Source organism: Crassostrea angulata, chromosome 2, assembly GCF_025612915.1.
Source record: "Crassostrea angulata isolate pt1a10 chromosome 2, ASM2561291v2, whole genome shotgun sequence".
In the NCBI taxonomy this organism is placed as follows: Eukaryota; Metazoa; Mollusca; class Bivalvia; order Ostreida; family Ostreidae; genus Magallana; species Magallana angulata.
Window position 1 is genome coordinate 28,196,151 of NC_069112.1, and position 19,634 is coordinate 28,215,784.

General features: G+C 31.6%; 1 protein-coding gene and 1 pseudogene across 1 annotated transcript; one reads left to right on the forward strand and one right to left on the reverse strand.

Annotated features, from left to right (window-relative positions):
* Positions 1–1,431: 1,431 nt before the first annotated feature.
* LOC128171691 (multiple epidermal growth factor-like domains protein 10) lies at positions 1,432–8,483 on the forward strand. The gene is made up of 9 exons (XM_052837463.1): positions 1,432–1,558; positions 1,892–2,110; positions 3,614–3,856; positions 5,781–5,918; positions 6,510–6,650; positions 6,810–6,935; positions 7,067–7,174; positions 7,259–7,376; positions 7,489–8,483. Exons 1-9 carry the CDS (start codon positions 1,501–1,503, stop codon positions 7,721–7,723), a joined length of 1,386 nt encoding a protein of 461 aa, XP_052693423.1. The 5' UTR covers positions 1,432–1,500; the 3' UTR covers positions 7,724–8,483.
* Positions 8,484–14,966: 6,483 nt separating this feature from the next.
* LOC128171701 (uncharacterized) lies at positions 14,967–18,963 on the reverse strand (annotated as a pseudogene).
* Between the last annotated feature and the right edge of the window lie 671 nt (positions 18,964–19,634).

Genomic DNA, 19,634 nt, shown 5'->3' on the forward strand with positions numbered 1-19,634 from the left:
GATTTACGTAAAAGAAACGCATATTCATTTTAAATCATTATGACATACTTTATGACTTTATATACAAAATGATTTTTATCTAGAGTAGACTTAAGTTAGCCAAAGGTCAAAATCGATGGTGTTTTAGTATGGAGCAGTTATACATTGCATGTAATCAGTTTATGCATATGACATTTAAAATATTTTTTATTTAGAGAAGACTTCAGTTAACCAAAGGATTATTTGCAAGTAGAAAGAACAGCATACTATGCATCATGTGTCCTTATGTCACGGTCATGTGTTGAGAGGTTGGGCTTTTCCAAGGTCATATTTTATAGTTTTACTTAAAAAAACATTATTGTCATCGTAATCTTATGCAACCGAATGTAATGAAAGGTAAGTTGATCAATGTATGTTTCCTTCAGTTATGTACAAAGTTTAACGTATCTATACTTATGAAGACCTTTTTCAAATAGGCTACAAAATGCCTGCATTAGGGTAACTGCATATATTTTTGTATTTATACACTTGTAAGATGATGTTCGTAAGCTATAACTGACTTTTACCTTATAAGTAATTATTGTTAAATTATTTAAAATATCCTACTTTCATTTTCGATGAACCAGCCTGAAATACCAAAAATAAAAGCAGTGCGGTAGATACACTTTTGCGGACCCAAGTCAGTGTGGATTAGCATCAAAATGCTGACTAGTCAGTTAATTTACATTACAAACTCCTCTGTTCAAATTGATTGAAAATGAAATGGTCCGGGTATCATACATATCATGCCTTTTCATGAAACTTTTTTGTTTACTTTCTGTATAATTATGATTTAAAAATATTAACAATTAACATTTAAAAAAAAAGCAGTGAGATTGGCTTAGAGCTTTCCAGTCCTTTAAATACTTTGATTTATATATCCCTACATGTATAGCAACCTCTGAACTTATCCTGGGGGGCTTATAATTGTCATTGGGACATAGTTTAAACGATTGATAATCAACAATATGTCAGAATGTTTGCTAATAAATCAAATCGTAAGCTATGAAGCTTTTAAAACGCATTTTAAAAAATTACGCAATATGCAATATGTTTAAAATTCTTTTTTGGACATTGTCAACGCTCTTTCATGGAAATATTTTTTATTAAGCATGTAAGATAGTCAATATCAACCCACTTAGAACAAAAAATGTGTTTGGTTTGGATTTGATACTTTAAACTTTTGTATATTAAAACTGAATATTTTAATGGTTTCTTCTTTAATATGTTTTAAACAGAAAGTTAAAAAAGAAATAACCTGACATTTTTCAGGGTTTTTTGTTGCTATTCAAATATTGCGTTTAACGATGATCTATTACATACAAATCTCGGTGATTTAAAAAGGAGTGAAAAAATTGAAGTCTTCAATTACACTGTTTTGGATTGTTTACAGGAAAGGTGAACCACACAACAATTCAGAACGTGTATCACTTCCTGGTTAAAAAAGGAATTTGGAGGTAGTTAATAGATTATTAAAGAAGAATGGACTTGATATACGTTATTCATTATCTAGCTGGATTGTCATTAGCATATGCATTTGGTATGTACACGTGTTAAGTTCTCTCTTTTAATTCAAATAACGCACAGTTTTTACATTTCATAATAACAGTCCGCTAATGTTGCACAATGGATGTTACACAAACAAACAATAACATAACTTTTAATGATACATATATTTACTACTTGGTGTAATAAAAAAAAAGTATAATTATGAAATATTCCTTTGATCTCCAAACGTTGTTTATATATACATGCCAGTCTGCTAAAAATAACCGTTCAGAACGCAACTTTACCATAGTTGAGTAAATCTGATCTTTATTTAAAATGAATACAATGGATTGTTATGAATATGTCACGCTTTATAAATTTTCAGATGACCTATCTCACAGCAAATTCGCTTCCCAATCTCATTCATACATAGGCACGATATATGAAGCAGGTAACGCAGTTGATAGAAAAACATTAACGTGTATGAGGACACAGGATATAGGAACCACCTCATTGAAGAGGACTGTTTGGTGGAAAGTGGATCTTGGTGGAGTGTATAGTATATACAGCATTAACATACTGTTTAAAGACTACGATGGTTACGGTATGTAACAACAGTTTGCACGGTTGGTGTATTCTTCTTTTAATATTGAGTATTGTTCGCTCGATACTGGCTTTACAAAAATGTTAAATGAATATGAAGTCATGTTGCTTTGTGTTAGGAAGTATATTAAATTATATAAAAAAAAAATGGAAATCAAGTTGAGCGCAAGCAAGGAAATAGGAGACTATTAAACTTTTTCTCCCTTAATACGAGAAACAAGTATTCCTTTTAAAGGAATGATCGGTAATAATGATATATTGATAGCTAGAAGCAATCAACATGATCAGTTTGATGTAAAATAATTTAAAAAGTATTGTATTTTTACAAAATATAGAATATTGCAAATCTGTACACCATAATTTCATCATTATAAACCGTCAACAAAGTTGATTTTGAAATAAATTTGGGGAAAGCCGTTTGTAAACTCCTTGTCCAGTTTTATATTTTAAACGTAATTATTAAATGTTAATGTATCTTCTTCTTCTTCAGAATACTGAGTAGGGCTCTCCAAAGAGCATTAAGACATATACAAAGAAAGAGTTGTATTAAAATATTTTAATGCGACTGAAAAAATTGAATGCCATCATAACTTGATATTGAGGTCGCCTTTTAACGTACATGTAACCTTGTTTATAAATGAAGCCGTCTTCCTAGCTACTATTATGCAACATCAATAGATCGAGGTTAGTTCATGGAGCATATTCTTATGATTGAGGCCAGTTCATCGAGGTCAACTGCATTATTGAATGAATCTTTCGATCAAAATTCTTACGCTTAAGACAAAATGTGCATTCTTGATTTAACAGGTCGAACTTTATTTTATGTATGTTTGCATCTCTTAAGGTAAATGAATTGAAATAAAACTGAGTAAAATGTTAAATATCATACTAAACCAAACTTCAAGTTTTTATAAGAACTACTTATGCAAGCGGAATGTGTGCGCACGTGGAAGCATTTGCTGGATGCCTCATATGGACACAACAGTGATTGGCCGAAGCCGATCACAAAAAAGAATTTAATTGTATTCTGTTCGTTTGTAAACATTCTACATTTGAAACAATAAACACATTAAATTTGTATTGCGATTAATCTGCGAGTTCTCCGGGTCACTTTTATATCTTACAAGTAAAAATGTAATGATTTCGCTGACTTGCATTTCATATTTGTTAAATATATCTGTAAAAATATATTCAGAATGTTCATAAGATGATTTTTGAGAAGTAAGAGTCAGTATCGCAATATTTCATAATAAAATCAGTATAATAATTCTGTATGTATTAATTCTGTATGTATTAAATCTGTTTTTTACTCACTTCATTTTCGTCTAATTTTAAATAAATTACATAGGTTCATTTAGATAACATATCATTTGTTGATATAGAATATTTTCACCTAAATTACCTTTGCATGTACTTTCAAAACGTAATAAAGGTAAAGAATATCCATTTGTATATAGACCGTGATGAATATTAATAAGAAATTTAACTGGAATATGTTTTGAAGAGAACAGACAACGTGGACGTTTTGCTGGATTCTCTTTGTATGTATCAACCACTGGTGATATTCGGGGGTCCACTTTGTGCTACAAGAATGGACCACAGTTACCGCCCCTGAATTTTACAACAACGTGTACAGAACATGGACGTTACGTCATCTTTTATAACGAACGACTGGATGGAATAAGCTATCCAGAAGGATATGAAAAAACCAGTGTTTATACTGAACTGTGTGAAGTTATTGTACAAGGTAAAGATGACATGTACCTGAAGAAATACATGAATAAACATTGTTTTAACTTGTTCATGTAAATTAAGATTACCAGGCAAGTAGTAAAAAATCATATGATTTTTAAAAAAAAGTTCTTTTTTTCAATTTTATAATTTTCAGTTATATGAAGTCATCTGATGATTTTAAGGCATTATAATTTAATGTTGACATCTTCCAAGTATGATTTCCTCTACTTCTTACGGAAACTTTTAGTCAACTCATAGCTCTATAGAAACAGCCAGACTGAAATATACACGCCTTGTTTATCGATTGGTCCAAATATACATCGGGTGAAACTGACAGGAAACTGACAGGACCGAAATCGACATGCAGTGTTTATCGACTGGTCGTAAGCTACAGTGACCTAAGATAAATCACGGAGTGCACAAAGTAATCATATTGATGCCAGACTCAAAATCTCACATGAGACCATTTAGCTGTTTCTTTTGTAAATTAACAGTGATTTAGTGAATTCTACTTAATTTCAATAATCAGTTTATTAATTAGTTAAAAGAAAGATGTAATTATAAAACAACAAAATGCTTTCTTTGATGATTTATGCGGGTTATGACGGTAGCGATTATTGCAGAAAAAAATAAATAACCCGCGCTTTTTTCTGCAATGTCGCAACCTTCATATCCTAAATGAAACACCCAAAAAAAAACATTTTATTATTCAAGAAAAAGAAAGAAATGTACCTCCATGCACTCAAATCCTCACTTTAAAAACATTCAACAATTTATTTGGTCTTCCCCATTTAAACGACTGTTGTTAATCCGGCGTGATTTTGTGTGACATTTTTTTACCTTTCCCTAAGACCCATCCATTATTTTCATCTTTATTCAAAAACAACAAAAGGCTACAAAACAGAATGATTTTCCGCTGTAATATTTTCTAGCGATAATTCCTTTATCCCCATGACAGAAATATGTCAGAACTATGGAATCTGTTTAAACGGTGTGGTTTTTTTTTATTCGTACTTGAAATTGAATACTATTAAAATTAATGTAGAATTCATAAACTTTATCGTAAAATGAGGAGGTCCCAGAAAGTAGTTACAGCATATTATCCTTGACTTTTTTGTACAAGTATTAACCGTTAGCCGAGACATTTCTAATGATCAACCAAAATTTCAGTGTCAATCGTAGAATTAAAAGTATGATACAGAGCTCACAATTCTGCTAGGGTTGAGTCATATTTTGTTTTCTTTTGTCAGTTTATTACATTCAACTTAAGATTTTAACTTGATATTTCCTATTCACTATTAAAATGTAAACAAACAAACAAAAATGAACTCATCTCTATTCAAAGACAGAATTGTGAGCAGAACTATTTATTTTGCTTATAATTCGAAGCTTGGCAATCAAATATGGTTAATAAATAGAAAACTGTGAACAATCAAAACGGAAGAAACATGCACTAAAACATATGTATATCAACATATTTCCGTCAGCGATATTTAAAATTATTTAAAATGAATAGCCTCGAGTAAATACTGAGATTCTGAACTTAACACATTGCAATAATCAACCATTACGCAAAGATCATATCGAATTACCAAAAGAATGAATTGTATTTCAGAATGTTGTTTTTGCTTATTTAGCGCAGGTAAAATATCATATGTCTGATTTACAGAAGTCTCTGTTTGATTTCATACTTAAAAATTAAAAATACAGGCCATAGTGCCTCAGGTTACAAAGCATTATGAAAATGAAACGAATTTTAATGATAATCAGACCAAGCTAACACCAATGTCAAAAGTGAAAACTGTCAACGCAATGAAATATTTCACCTCAATTTACTTCAGAAAATCGACATCAATGTATCACCGGAGCTTTAACTTTCATCTCAGGTGAGCTAAAAATGTTTTAATATTTTTAATGTTTTTTGTATTTAAACAAAGGATGTAAAAGTTCTGGTGTATTTGGCATTGACTGTGACAGATCATGCCCAGCCAACTGTAAAGACAACATGTGTAACGCAGAGAATAGATCTTGTGTAGGGTGTAAAACTGGATGGACAGGGACTTCTTGCGATACAGGTACATGTATTTAAATGTTAATAATTTATTGATTATTTAAAGCTTGACATAATCCAATATTGTATGCTACAATTTTCTATTGAATTAGTTGTCATACTTTGACTAGATATAATATAATAGATAAGCTAGATGTGCATTTCTCACCTGCTCTGATTTTCGAAGAGCAATGAAATAAATTAGTATCACAAATATCTCTAGGAATTTTGTCATTTTAACCTTATTGCGTAATATATTATTTTCTTCAAATCATAAGTATTCGATAGATCTTAAAAGTGTATTTTATCAACCGTCGTCAATTCTTCAGTTGAACTAAGCTTTTTAAATTGTATGTGAAAGATCCTTTGTTAACTTATAAATGACTTCAGTACAAATAATCTTTTATTTGTCTTTTTGCTAACATCAAACGATACTTTCTCATTTTTAGTAATTATCTGTTCATGGACTTTATTCATTCAAATAATCAAATAACAATATCTACCCCTACCATGGATTATATTGCATTTTTGTGTAAATCCCTTACTGAAGGGTACTCAGAATCATATGCATTTTTGTAACGCGATCTTTACGATTTAGACATTTATTTTTCTTTAGAATGTATGGAAGGTTGGTATGGTGTAAACTGTAGTCAGAAGTGCTTAGAACAGTGTAGAGACAACTCTACCTGCAATCACGTGACTGGCCTCTGTGATAAAAGATGTGATGCTGGATGGACAGGAACATTATGTGAGAAAGGTGCGATTTCAATTAAACTATGCAAGACTGCCCCGAATTTTAAATAATGATTTTTTTTTTTCAAAAAAGATTCAAGTAAATGTAATCTTATCATTTTTTTCTAATATTTAGTTAAATCAATTCTTTTATCTACTATGATAATTATATTGATGTTTACAGCTTGTCAATCGGGGTATTATGGTGAAAACTGTTCCATGCCGTGTTCTCCAAACTGTAAAACATGTCGAAACACAGATGGTCTATGTTCCTGTAAGGCTGGTTGGATGGGTCATAATTGTTCAATAGGTAGTAATCATTGGAAATAATACTTAAAATCTGTGCTTTGATATATGAAACAAAACCTCTAGTATATTCGTTACGATGCCATAACAAGTACCATTAGCACTCAGCTGTAATTATTATATATTACCTTTAAGAATGTACTCAGTCCTATGGAGAAAACTGCCAGTATTCGTGCAGTTTACACTGTATCAACCAGACATGTGACAGATTTAACGGAAATTGTTTGTGTGCTGGCAAACTTGGTAAGTAGTGACATTTATTAAGATTTTGTTTTAATCGATATAACGTATTTTTTTCTGATGTTGTTGCTTTTTAAAACTATGCAGATAGAATGCAGGATGTTCAGACGAATGAAGTAGCATCTAGCACCTTTTGGATTGTTGCCTTTTGTATATCGCTGGTCATCAACATTATATTCATTTCTGCTTCGTTAATTCGTCGACGGTATGGAACAATTACATTTTCTGCAATTTCCAAAGACGCACACTTATAGTAGTTAATATTTTAATTTTAAATGTTGATTTTGTCATTAAGATACCTGTTTTTATTTTCATAGGAAAACATTCAGGGAACAGAAATACACAACAGATTTGGTTATTTTATCCGGATTAACACCGAATACAGAGCAGACTGTCGCCATTGAACCAAATCACTATCAAGAACTCGGTGTATCACTAAACGAAAACACCTATCCAAATCTGAGTACAGAGCAGACTGTAGCTATTGAACCAAATCACTATCTAGAACTCGGTGTATCACTAAACGAAAACACCTATCTGAGTCACCTGTGACTGTCACAGTTTAAAATATGTTTGTAATTTTTAGTGGACCTACGGGTCACAGAATGTGTTAAAATTGTGGACCTGTGCCATTTAGTTACCGTTTAGTTATTTTTAAGTGACTTTTATGTTACTAAATGACATAATTTATATGTTATTGTTTCTATTCAGTCTGTGCAAAGAAATTGTATATTCTAACCTTAAGGGTATTTACTATGAGTAATCAATAGTAAAGCAATGATGTATCGGCAATGTTTTCAGAATAGCTTACCAATCAACTCTGCATCAAAAAGATACGCTATAAAATGAGATGTCCACCAGGATATCATATGGGATAATATTAATATTAAAATCGCATCTGTAATATTGTCATTTTTATACCACAAATATTTTTATCTTTCGCGTAACTAGATTAAAAAATGCTATTTACTATTTAACATGAACTAGCTATCACGTATTGTATGTGTTTTACATTATAGTTTACGTCAATGTTAATCTAACTAATAAGTAAGATTTTATAATAATGTACTTATCCAATTTTAAGGTACTTTAACTCAGGACTTAGGTCTCCAACACAGTTGGTCAATAATCATTTATTACGATTAAGAATTGTATAAGTCTTTGTTTTGTGCAATATTACAATAAAGACTACCAAAAAACTAAAGAAGGGTATAGTCCACTAATGCATATTGCCTAGACAGTAATGTTAACTTTAGGGTTCTTAACTTTAGCCCTAGTTTCCGTTCAGTAACGAGAGACCTCTTAAAGGGGCATGGTCACGATTTTGGTCAAATTCAATTTTGATATTTTTATTATTTACAATGCTTAAAGAATGTATTTCTTATGATCAAGTGAAGTTTGAGAGTCAGTTGTAAAGTTATTAACAAGATACAAGACTCACAACTCTTTGTCATGTAAACAAGGCTCGTGCCCTGTTTTTGTTAACATAGGTTCAATATATACGTAATGTTTCCTTTTCAAGCAGATTTGTCTATCTCCCTATTCATTTTAAGCATATATAAACAGTTTCTAACGTTAAACATATTTCATTTTAGGTCTAAAACTGAAATTTTAAATTTAACATTCAAAATGAAAACAAAAGGTTTGTTTACAAAGCAAAGAATTGTAAGCTCTGTAACTCGCTTAAAACTCAACTAATGATTCTCAAAATTTGGTTGCCTATGAAAAATGTCTTCATGAAACATTGCAAACATTGACATCGGAAAACTAATTTTTGACCAAAATCGTGACCATACCCCTTTAAATAAGAGCTCATCAAATTGTTATCTATCCAGTTAGAATTTTGTGGTGTGAAATCAGATTCGTTTTCTGGCAAACTGCGTCTGTATTGAACAACTCTGGAAGTGAAAGTAAAAGTAGGGAATTTCACAATTTTGGAAAGGGTGTTCATCAGACAATTTTCAATTCTTTACTTCAAATGATAATTCAATTTTGACACTTGCTTTTTAAAAATTGCAAATCCTCTTTTCTGACATGTGTCAAGCATTCTGACTTAAAATGTCCCAATAAATGCATAAACCCCTGCAAATATAGGAACTATATTTCTTAAAGGCATTACTTTGTCCTACCGATACTGAAAATAGTTAGAGGGATATACACAATATGAAACAGCCATTGTGGTTATCTACAAGTTTACGCTTATATGTTCACATTAGACACTACACAGAACAGTGATTCAAGATTTGGAAAAGTTCAATACATAGTTATGGATTTTGCAGCTTTAATACATATGCATAAATTCTGGAAAAAAACAGTCCAGTCAACATTTACCGAAACACCATCTAGCTCATTGGCACCCGATGTTCATCAAATTGCATATATTGAGGATTTTGTTATTTCAAGGATTGAAATACATTTAAAACATAAACATTAAATATTTTACCAAATTTATTTCATATTCTTATGAAAAGTTCAAGTATGTCTGATTTTATAAATTATCTTAGTCACAAAAATCATGCTTATTTCTTAGGTAAATGGTATTGTTTTCAATTACCGCGAAAAAGGAAAAAAAAGAAATGTATAGGTATCTTTTCCTATTAATCAATGTATTACATAAGGTTACATGAAATGTTCTTCCAAATCTCTCTCTTTACTCCTTAGTAAAATTTATACCGTAGTGAAGGAGAAACTTCAAGAGAACTGTATATCAATATACTCAAGAAGTTGTATGAATCAGTTGTGGATACTAAAAAAACTCTAAAGAATAATTAGAAACGTTGAGGTCACAAAATTGTAATAAAATCAATAGCATCAAAACGTACGATTTTTTCAACGCTTTATACAACCATTCCCCATGACAAATTAAAGTCTAGGCTTTTTAATACCATCGACAGTTGTTTCTTCAATAAAAATGGAAGTCGTAAAAATGCTAACCTTGTCATTGGAAATCTAAAAAAAAACTATTTTGTTAAAAACCATTCTGATTGCACACACATTACTCTGAAGTTGACATTGAAAATATTCTTGAGTCGACTCGATATATCCCAGTGAACTTGATATAAAAGATACCACTGAGTCTGAGTCATCTGTTTCATATTTGGATATTTTACTGAAAATGGACATTGATGATAACCTAACACAAGAACTTTATGATAAACGCGATGATTTCAATTTTTTTTATAGTTCCTTACTTATGTAGCAATAAACCTTCATCACCTGCATATGGTGTTTTTGTCTCTCAGTTAATTCGATACACAAGAGCATCCTCTTCGTATTAACAGTTTCTAATGCGAGGCAAGCTACTGACAAACAAGTTGATAAAACAGGAGTATTAACAGTCTCGTGTAAAGTAATATTCTCGTAAGTTCTATGGTTGATAAAACGACTTTGTCAGCAAATACAATCATCCACTGGGTCGCATGCTAACTGACGTTTTTCACACTAATTGTTAGACCATAATTAATCACCTTATTGTCTACGGACTTTTCCGTTTTCCCCCGATTACGACAAAGAGTACACGGCGGGTGTGACCGGTCAGCAGAGGATACTCACTCCTCCATGGCACCTGATCCTACCTATATCTTTCTAGAAGTCCGTGTTGCTCTGCTTTGAATTTGTATTTCGTTTTATGGATTTTTGAGATGGTTGACAGTTTGTTATTGTCATTTTTTTTTCATATACAGTACCGATCCGACCCAACCTAACACCAGAGTAAACCTCAACTAAAACCCGGGTTTACTTTTGGGTTTAATCTGGGTTTGCTTTTGGTTTACTTGGAAATTGCTTTTTAGGTCAACTGGACGGACTGAAGCGTGAGGCAGATCTGTATTTCATCTTACCATCCTAACGCCTGTAATTCCCGTCCCTTGTATATTCCGAATACACAGCGTCTGCTTTCTGGGGTATACTTTTGACCGGGTTTACTCTCTGTGTCTACTCTGTGTTTACTTTGGGTTTACAATGGGTCCACTTTTGTAAACCCGGAGTAAACATAGCGTAAACCCAGAAAGTAAACCAAGGGTTTAGTTTGAGTTTACTTTCTGTTAGGTTGGGTCTGATCGGCACTGTAGATATTGCTTTTTATTATATGACTCTATAATGTGAAGCCTTCAGTTCATTTTTTGTTCCATTTTGATGCTAGTTTGCGATTACTTCACCTACGACGCGATAATGACGTCATAGTGAATTGTTTTTAAGTAAGTGTAATATTTGCTGAACTTTTATTTGAGCCTAATTTCGGAAGAAATGTATCATGACTTAACCCATTAAAGATATGTCCTTGGGAAAAAAAGACTAAAGGAGTTTTTTTACTCTTGAATATTGTTAGCATGATAACAAATTTAACAAAATTTATAGATAGAAACATCCTCTTAAATTATTCTACAATTAACCCAAGGTCAAAGTCGAACCAAAAAACAAAAAAATACCCAGTAAGTCTATGAAATATATATTGATTTGCGCTTCTGATTGGTCGAAAAATTTCGGTGATACCTGCGTCAGTAAAATTTAGCCAGACTTAACCTTTTAAAATAAACAAAACACATTATTTAATTCAAGCAATAGAAAACTAGGCGTCTTTTCACTATTTCGTCTGCGTTTTTCATTCAGACATCAACTCTCTATGTGTGTTTAATCCAGTTCAATAGCTCTGCATCAGCTGATGGCCCATCCATTTTGAATATTGTTGCTGTTGTTGTTTGTATTCATCTGCGCCGATCATATACATTACATGTATTTGCATTTTTGATCAATGACACTTTACATTTTATGATTTAAAAATGTTTTATTAAATGATAAAAAATGAATTAATTAATTTTTCTATTGGTCGACGTATCAAAGCAAAAATTGACCGGAAAACTGTTTCATTATTGCGCTACGAAGCGTCGAGTTTGATCTGATGATCCGCGCCAGGCAACGAGACGGTATCGGGCTCTTTGGATCAAGTTTCTGTTACAATGATAAATTTAATTTATACCCTTGCTTATTGAAAAGTTTTAGATACAAAACTTTCTTTTTAAATCAACTGTATGACCTTTAATTATAACAATGCTATTATGAAATGAACTCTTTTTAAACCCGCTAAAATACAGACGTTATTTAAACACTGTGGCAAATAATGATGCCAGTGCCAAGGTTGCATTTTTGCACCCGCTTAAGATGCTATTTCGGAAAAATCCATATATACCAAATAACAGACCATTGTCTAGAGAGTATATAACCACTTTTGTTTTTAGTGTAATTCACCTGACAGGTGAGATATTTACCTTTAAAAATTAATATCCTATAGGAAAATAATAATTCTCATAGGAGAATTAATTCTCCTCCTATATTGACAATCCTATAGGATTTTTTAAAAAGTCCTATAGGAATTATATTACCTATAGGATAATGTCATTTCCTGTAGGAATTTGATTCAGACATGTAGTTTTCCTATCGGATTTTATCAAATCCTATCAAAAGTAAAACTCCTACAGGAAGTTCTTGTATTCCGATAGTAAATTTTAAATTACATATAGGAGTATTGTTGTTCCTATGGGAAAAATTATTTTCCTATAGGAATTTATTTTTGAAAGGATAATATCTCACAGAAGAGATACAACAATAACATAGGTGGTTTGTAACTCTTCAAGGAATGGTCTATCATATGGCATATTTGAATTTTTCGATGTATGCAGCTTAGACGGTGCAAAAACGCCAACTTGGCACTGGAATTATTATCCGGCACAGTGTTTTTAATGTGTACTGTGTCATTGTGATACGGAATCGGAAAACCCCAGTGTGGTGATTCGGAAAATCGGATCACACTCTGGGAGTATGACAGCATCAAAAAGGTAAGATTGATGGGTATATCATAAAAGTCAGTAACTGACTTTCCCCGATTTATTTATAAACGCTATCAATATAAATACAATACATGTATGTCTTAATATGCTTATAAATCAGTTATTTTCTTAATAATGTGTCTTTTCATTCTGTAATAATGCAATAAAAACGTTTTCAATACCCATAAAATCAGCCCGGATACATGTATATTGAGTACCTTGGTTTTAATAAAAAAAAGCATTTAATAGTTTTCTTGCAAAATTTTCTTACAACTTAACACATGTTCTGAGGCCGAAGCCTGATACTTGGTTTGTTTCCATTGTTTATGCTTTTTTTATTTATCAATTAAAGGGTCCTCGACACCCCGTGACTTTTACTTTTTATGACAGTATGTCACAACATGGCGATTTTAGCGCATTTATACCACCAAACTTTGTTGTATATCTATATGGCACAGTAGGTGTTGCTTCGGTCTACCAATCCACAGGTCCCGAGTTCGAATATTGCAGGTATTTTTATTTCATGAATAGCGCTAAAATTTAAAAAAGCGATTTTTCCCCCAAATAGTGAATTTTTGGGGGTCATTTTCTAGTCAAACACATTTTATAAATCCCTATCTTTAAGTAATTTTGAAAACTGGGCCTATAGGCAGATTTGTTTCCAGGTGTGTGGAGGACCCTTAAGTTTAGTAGCATCATTGATATGTCATGAAAGACAACCCAAATAATTTTTGTGAAGGATATATTTAAAAGAATTACAGAGATTATTAATTGTTGAAAGTATCTTAACCATACCAACGTAAACGCTACTTTTACATTTTTAGAGTAATTAATCTTATACATGTGTTACATCAAAGTTTTAAATCTGAATATTAATTCAGCACAAGTTATTTTTTTCTATTTTTATCATTTCATAGTAACAATTTCTATTTCAAAATCATTTAAATTTTACTTATTTCTTTTTTTTCCCTCTCACTATTAAAAATGATACTTTATTTCTAAACAAAGCATACTTATTGGTAACGTTTTACTTTTTAATTGAATGACCATGGCATCTAAAGAATTTGACACTTTTATGGAAATAACTTGGTTTCGATAGATTGTCGGACAATAAGTTAATTTGTTAAAAAAAACTGACAGATTCCTCGACCGAATCTATAAAGATAATTTTTTTGTGCTATCAAAATGACACTTTTACAGTACGTCAAAAAAAAGTATTTACTCGTTTCGGTTTTTCTTGATCTTTTCTTTGTTTACGTACGTATATCGAAATTCATCTAATTGACTTTATCGTCTTTTTCGGCCTTTGGTAATCAGTGTCAGCTCGTAGAAGAAATTATGTGAAATTAGCCCACTAGCAGCTAGCATTTAAATCAAGTTTCCTGATTGGTCAATGAGAACAATTCCAAATTAAGCCGGATGGTGGGCGAATTTACCTAACTCACTTTCTATCCAACGTTTAAAGAATAAAGAACTTGTTTTAATTTTACGGAATTGTTTCTTTTTTCCATTAGGTAAGCTTGAATGCAATTTTATTTATTTTCAGCATTTTGGTTTTATTACATTTTTGTTGCTTATTTTGATAAAGTTTAGTTTGTTGTGCTTAAAACACTAAAGAATATTGATTAACTATATATTTCTTTTTATCATGCAGAACTATGAGTTTGTCATTTATTATCCAGAATTTTAATTTACATTTTCTATAAAGGATATTTCACGTTTTAAGAAATGCAAGGTAGTAAGCGTACTGGACACGCAGTAAAAAATGCCTTCTACACTAAATTGTTGTACATGTGTATGTTAATTTGATATTGCTTGCCTTGGTTATACTTTTGAAAATTATTTAACAATTAGCCAAAATATCTCTATGCTAATTGATTTAAAAAACAAGATCCGGAGAACTTTAATTAAAAAAAACGTTGTAGAACGAAATACGTGTATAGAAGAAATGTCATCATATTCGAATTGTTTTTTCAGTCAAGTTGTAATAACTCTTTTTTTTTCAATTACTCTTTCAATCATTTTTTTCATTCGTCGATATCGCAGATGTGGAAGATACCGCTTGGATTCAGAATAATCTTCTTTTAGTTCTCGTAGTGTATCCTGAGCTCTTAAGAACTTGCAGTCGTAACATCGTATGTGATGTTTAAGGTCGTCGTTTTCAGTTTCTATTTCTTCTTTGTGCATCTTTTCAACATCTGACGAAAAATAAGACGGATAAAAGTTGTTACCTCCACAAATGTTTGGAAAGAATGGCACGTGTACTAGAAAAACGGTGAAAAATTGTGATCTTAAAGTGTAAAAAATTCTTTAAAAGACAATTACGATTATGAAGACTCCATAATTTACACTAAATATTAGCATATAAAATTTATTTTTAACTGTCAATTTTTCGTTACCTTTCCTTGGCGACCTCCTTTGTTTATCTGCAATTGCTTTTTGCAATTTACAGTAACCAAGTATCCCAGAGTGGCCGTATTTCTCTGCAGCTGCTGCAAGTTTAGGGTTTTGGTATACCATTGTAGTATATTGTTCATAGACATCTGCAATGAAACACTGTTTATTGGACCTACGAATAATTTTTCAAAACCATAATGGTTTCCTTTTTGTTCCCTGACATTAAAAGAAATTAAAGCATTGACGGTCTTCTCAGTATATAATGATACTGGAAATGAGCAATGATAAGTTGATTGCAGGCCCCAGCCGAGGCGGACATTAAGCTTCAATATAATTCCCTATGGGTAATATATCTCATTCCTTATTTAAAGCCAACAATATAACAATTCAAGAGATATTGCAATGTTTGTGCTTACATCTATACATGTACATGTAAGTATACATCTTTGCAATTTGCATCACTATGATCTCTTAATTGTCGTTTAACTTCACTTCTATTTCAAACACTGAGTAGTGCGTGGCCAACGCGCTAGGTTTCATTTGTCCTCGAAAGCAAGATTTGTGTCTTGTCTAGATGGCCGAGTAGTTAACGCGCTGGCCGCTTATATTACTGCTATAGAATGGGTTCCCTCATCTCACTATATAATAATCATAATATTGATCAATACTATATGGGTTGCTGAATTCGATGAAGGTGAAGGTTCAATAAGGTGCATTGGCCGATTTGGCCATTAATTTGTTGCTCTGGGATCGTATGCATAACAATTCTAAGATTTATCTTAAGTTTATGCTTAACTTTCTTAAGACTATTCTTAACTAAGCAAGATGCTTAAATTCCATTGCATAAAACTTCTTAGCAACATACTTAGTAATTCTTAGCTAAGCATATCGCAATCTACATAAGTATATCGTTGCTATGTCAACTACGTCACTTCCACTTTCACTTTTATGTAAAAAAAAAGATTAATTATGGTTTAAGAAAGAGAATATGTTTTATTAAATACATTCATGATATGTGTGTTTAACAATTAAGGCTCTCACATTTTAGGATATTTTATTTTCATAAATCTACATTAAAATTATCAATAATTACATTTGATTTATTTTTTTATTTGAATACTTACAGTCGAATATTTATCATAGTTTCTTTTGATTTACATCTGTACATAAAAAAGATTTTAAAATCTGCGAGACATAGCTTGTCGCAATTTTACGCGGATCTAATATAGTACAGTACCGCTCTCACCGGTATGTATACATGTATATACAGTACCAGCAGGTATTAGCGTTTAGTCTAATGCGAACCTATAGACAAAAATAGAGAGAGAGAGAGAATGAGGAATAGAGAGAGAGGGGGGAATAGAAAGCGAGGATTAGAGAGTCAAAGCTATTACTATGTACATGAATGATTTTTATAAAGAATGAAGAATTTTGGAATGAGAGAAACCTCTTTATTGAAAGAGATAACATCTCCCATTAAAAAATCATATCATATTCGGAAAGTTTTCTTATGTAAACCCATCATAAATTCCCTTGAAGATGAAAAGAAGAAATGATCGGAATATTACTGTCTTATTTACTATTCCTATTTTACACTGTCAGTTCAATATGCTCTTCAATCGGATCAAGCAGCCTGGTGTAAGGCGATAGAATTGAAATGATAATTTACAAATAGTCTTATTGTCAAGCTAATCTTTTTTTCGGGGGGGGGGGGGGTGATGTAAAAAAAAAATATCAAATAGATACAAATTATTAGAGAATGATTTTTTATTTAGTAGCTTTCAAATAGGTAGAATACGATTTTAATAATTAAGATTAATGACAAACTATTTTGTGATCGATTTAGTATCTTATACCCTATGAAATGGAAATTCTGATACGATATAGATGAAATAATGATGCATTTAAAAATAGGTTTTTGGATTGAATATATAGAAAAGACTTTCATGCAAGAACTGATGATATAATAACACAATGATAATGTGGCATCATTTTATGACGTTAAAAATTACATTAAAAAACATTACCTTATAAATTATTTCCAGATATAAAGACCTTATAAAACATTTCTAAACTGTCTACACAGTAAACGGGTACGTACGGAGCATTTAGCAGCGTTAATGTTCTACATGTAATTTATTTAATATTTGTTGCACAACCTTCTTGCTATCATACACTTAAGCAACATGCTTAAATACTTAAGACAGGTAAGACCCATCTTTAGATTTAAGAATATGCTAAGCATATGCTTTAGAGTTGAGATGTTTTATGCAACATACTAAGCAATATGCTAAGTCAAATTTGAATCTGCTAAGTACAATTTATGTACTTAAGAATATGTTTAAGCACTTAAGAATGTTTATGCATACTACTCCTGTGCTTTATATATAAAATAAGTTTTAATGTAAACTATACGGTGTATGCATTTGAATGAACTAATCTTCTATATGATTTGAAATAGCTATCATCACGTTCGTACGAAGGCCCAGAAGGTTCATTCGAGATTCGAGATTCAAAATACAAAATTTGATAAACAAGATTCAAGATTCAAAATTCGAGATTCAATATCTAAATTAACCAATCAAATCAGGGATCTAAAAACCTGTATATTAGCGACATTAAACCATAAGTACATGCTTACTGTATTACAGGACGTTCTCTCCCGTACGGAACTAATACTGAGCCAACCTTGATATTATTTTCTTGATGTTGGACCAAGCCTCATGAAACCCCCAACCGGCGAAAACGCGTTTAAGTATTCAGACTTTTATTTAAACATTGCATGGAATAAACTTTTGCGTGAGTTTATAAGTATCTGCAAAGAAGGTATGATTACAACTAACTGTACTTTACAATTCAGAATTATACACAATGAACAATGAAATAACACAATGAATGAAAAATCGGTTGAATTTCGCAAAGCTCACAGTGTTATCACTAATTTAATTTTTCATACTGAGTGGTGTTAATTCATAAAAGTTAATTTAAACATAACATAACCATTAAATAGGGGCTATTAAGACAATTATTAGTATATGTACGAATTATCTTTTTAGTACAGATTTATGTCGCTAAGATATGTGTTTCAGATCCATGATTTAATCGATTAATTTAGATTTTGAATCTCAAATTTCGTATCTTAAATCTCATGCTTTGAATTTTGTATTTTAAATCTCGAATCTCGATTGAGCCTTCTGGGTTTTCGTATGTTCACATCATCATTTCATAATTATAAAAAACACTATTAACTTTTAATATATTATTGGAAAGATTTAAAATTTCAAATTAAAAAACCAAAAACTCACTTACCTTTTCTGTCTCCCATGTTTTTTATGGAATGTTCATGTACAGGTACTCTACATTTCGAAATGACAACGTCATTAGTTGAATCTTTTATCATACGTTTTAGCTTTCCGTAGCAAGGCAGCGGCCAGTTTCGTGTTTCATTATAACGTCTCTCTAGGTTTTGTATAACGCTTTGAACATTTTCTTCATACTCGGAACGGATAGTGTCGAGTTCCTTTCCAAGTCTGTTGTATTTGTATTTCAGATTATCTTTTGTTGCGGGCATTCGGGGATTACGTACTGAAATGATATTCGATTAAAAAAAACCCACATTCATTATAGAATTATAAGCTATTCAAACCAATAACTCTTTCTTTTAATTATTTAATGTTTGTATCATGTAACTACCTTGCAAATGCAACATATTTTAATTGAAATGAATAATACACATTACAGTGCAATACCAAGTTATGCATTCATCAGGATTCTGCCTCTAACATTCTTTAAAACATAAGTCAGAGTCATCCGAGATTGAATCGGGAAAAAACGTTCAAAATGAAAAAGCACAAAGAAGCATTCAATTGTTTAGGAAATTAGAGTTAATATTTCAAAAATATTAAAATACTTAGATTAAAACGTGCAATGAAGAAAATACTGAAGTCGTATTATAAGCAAAATATTAGTTTTATAGTTAACTAAAACACTTGTCACACCGGAGCTGCGTCCTTACTGCGATCCCGCCGCGTCTCTAAATAATGTAAAACGCCAAGGTAAACGCAGTATAGTCTCCTAAAACGCCGTAACACTGCAACGGCATCTTCGTCCGTCGCGATGGGATCGCCTTGAATATTCTAGAACGCCATGCGACGGCGCGCACTTTGAACATGCACAAAGTATGCGCCGTGGCTCTGCGTTCTCATAAACACGCCGTAGAAGCGTAGTGAGGTCGCCGTGACAGC

Excerpts from the sequence above, each read along its gene's own strand:
- LOC128171691 (XM_052837463.1), top strand. The coding sequence starts at position 1,501 with ATGGACTTGATATACGTTATTCATTATCTAGCTGGATTGTCATTAGCA. Across the intron at positions 2,111-3,613 it reads TAAAGACTACGATGGTTACG|AGAACAGACAACGTGGACGT; the intron begins GTATGTAACAAC and ends TATGTTTTGAAG. Across the intron at positions 6,651-6,809 it reads AGGAACATTATGTGAGAAAG|CTTGTCAATCGGGGTATTAT; the intron begins GTGCGATTTCAA and ends TGATGTTTACAG.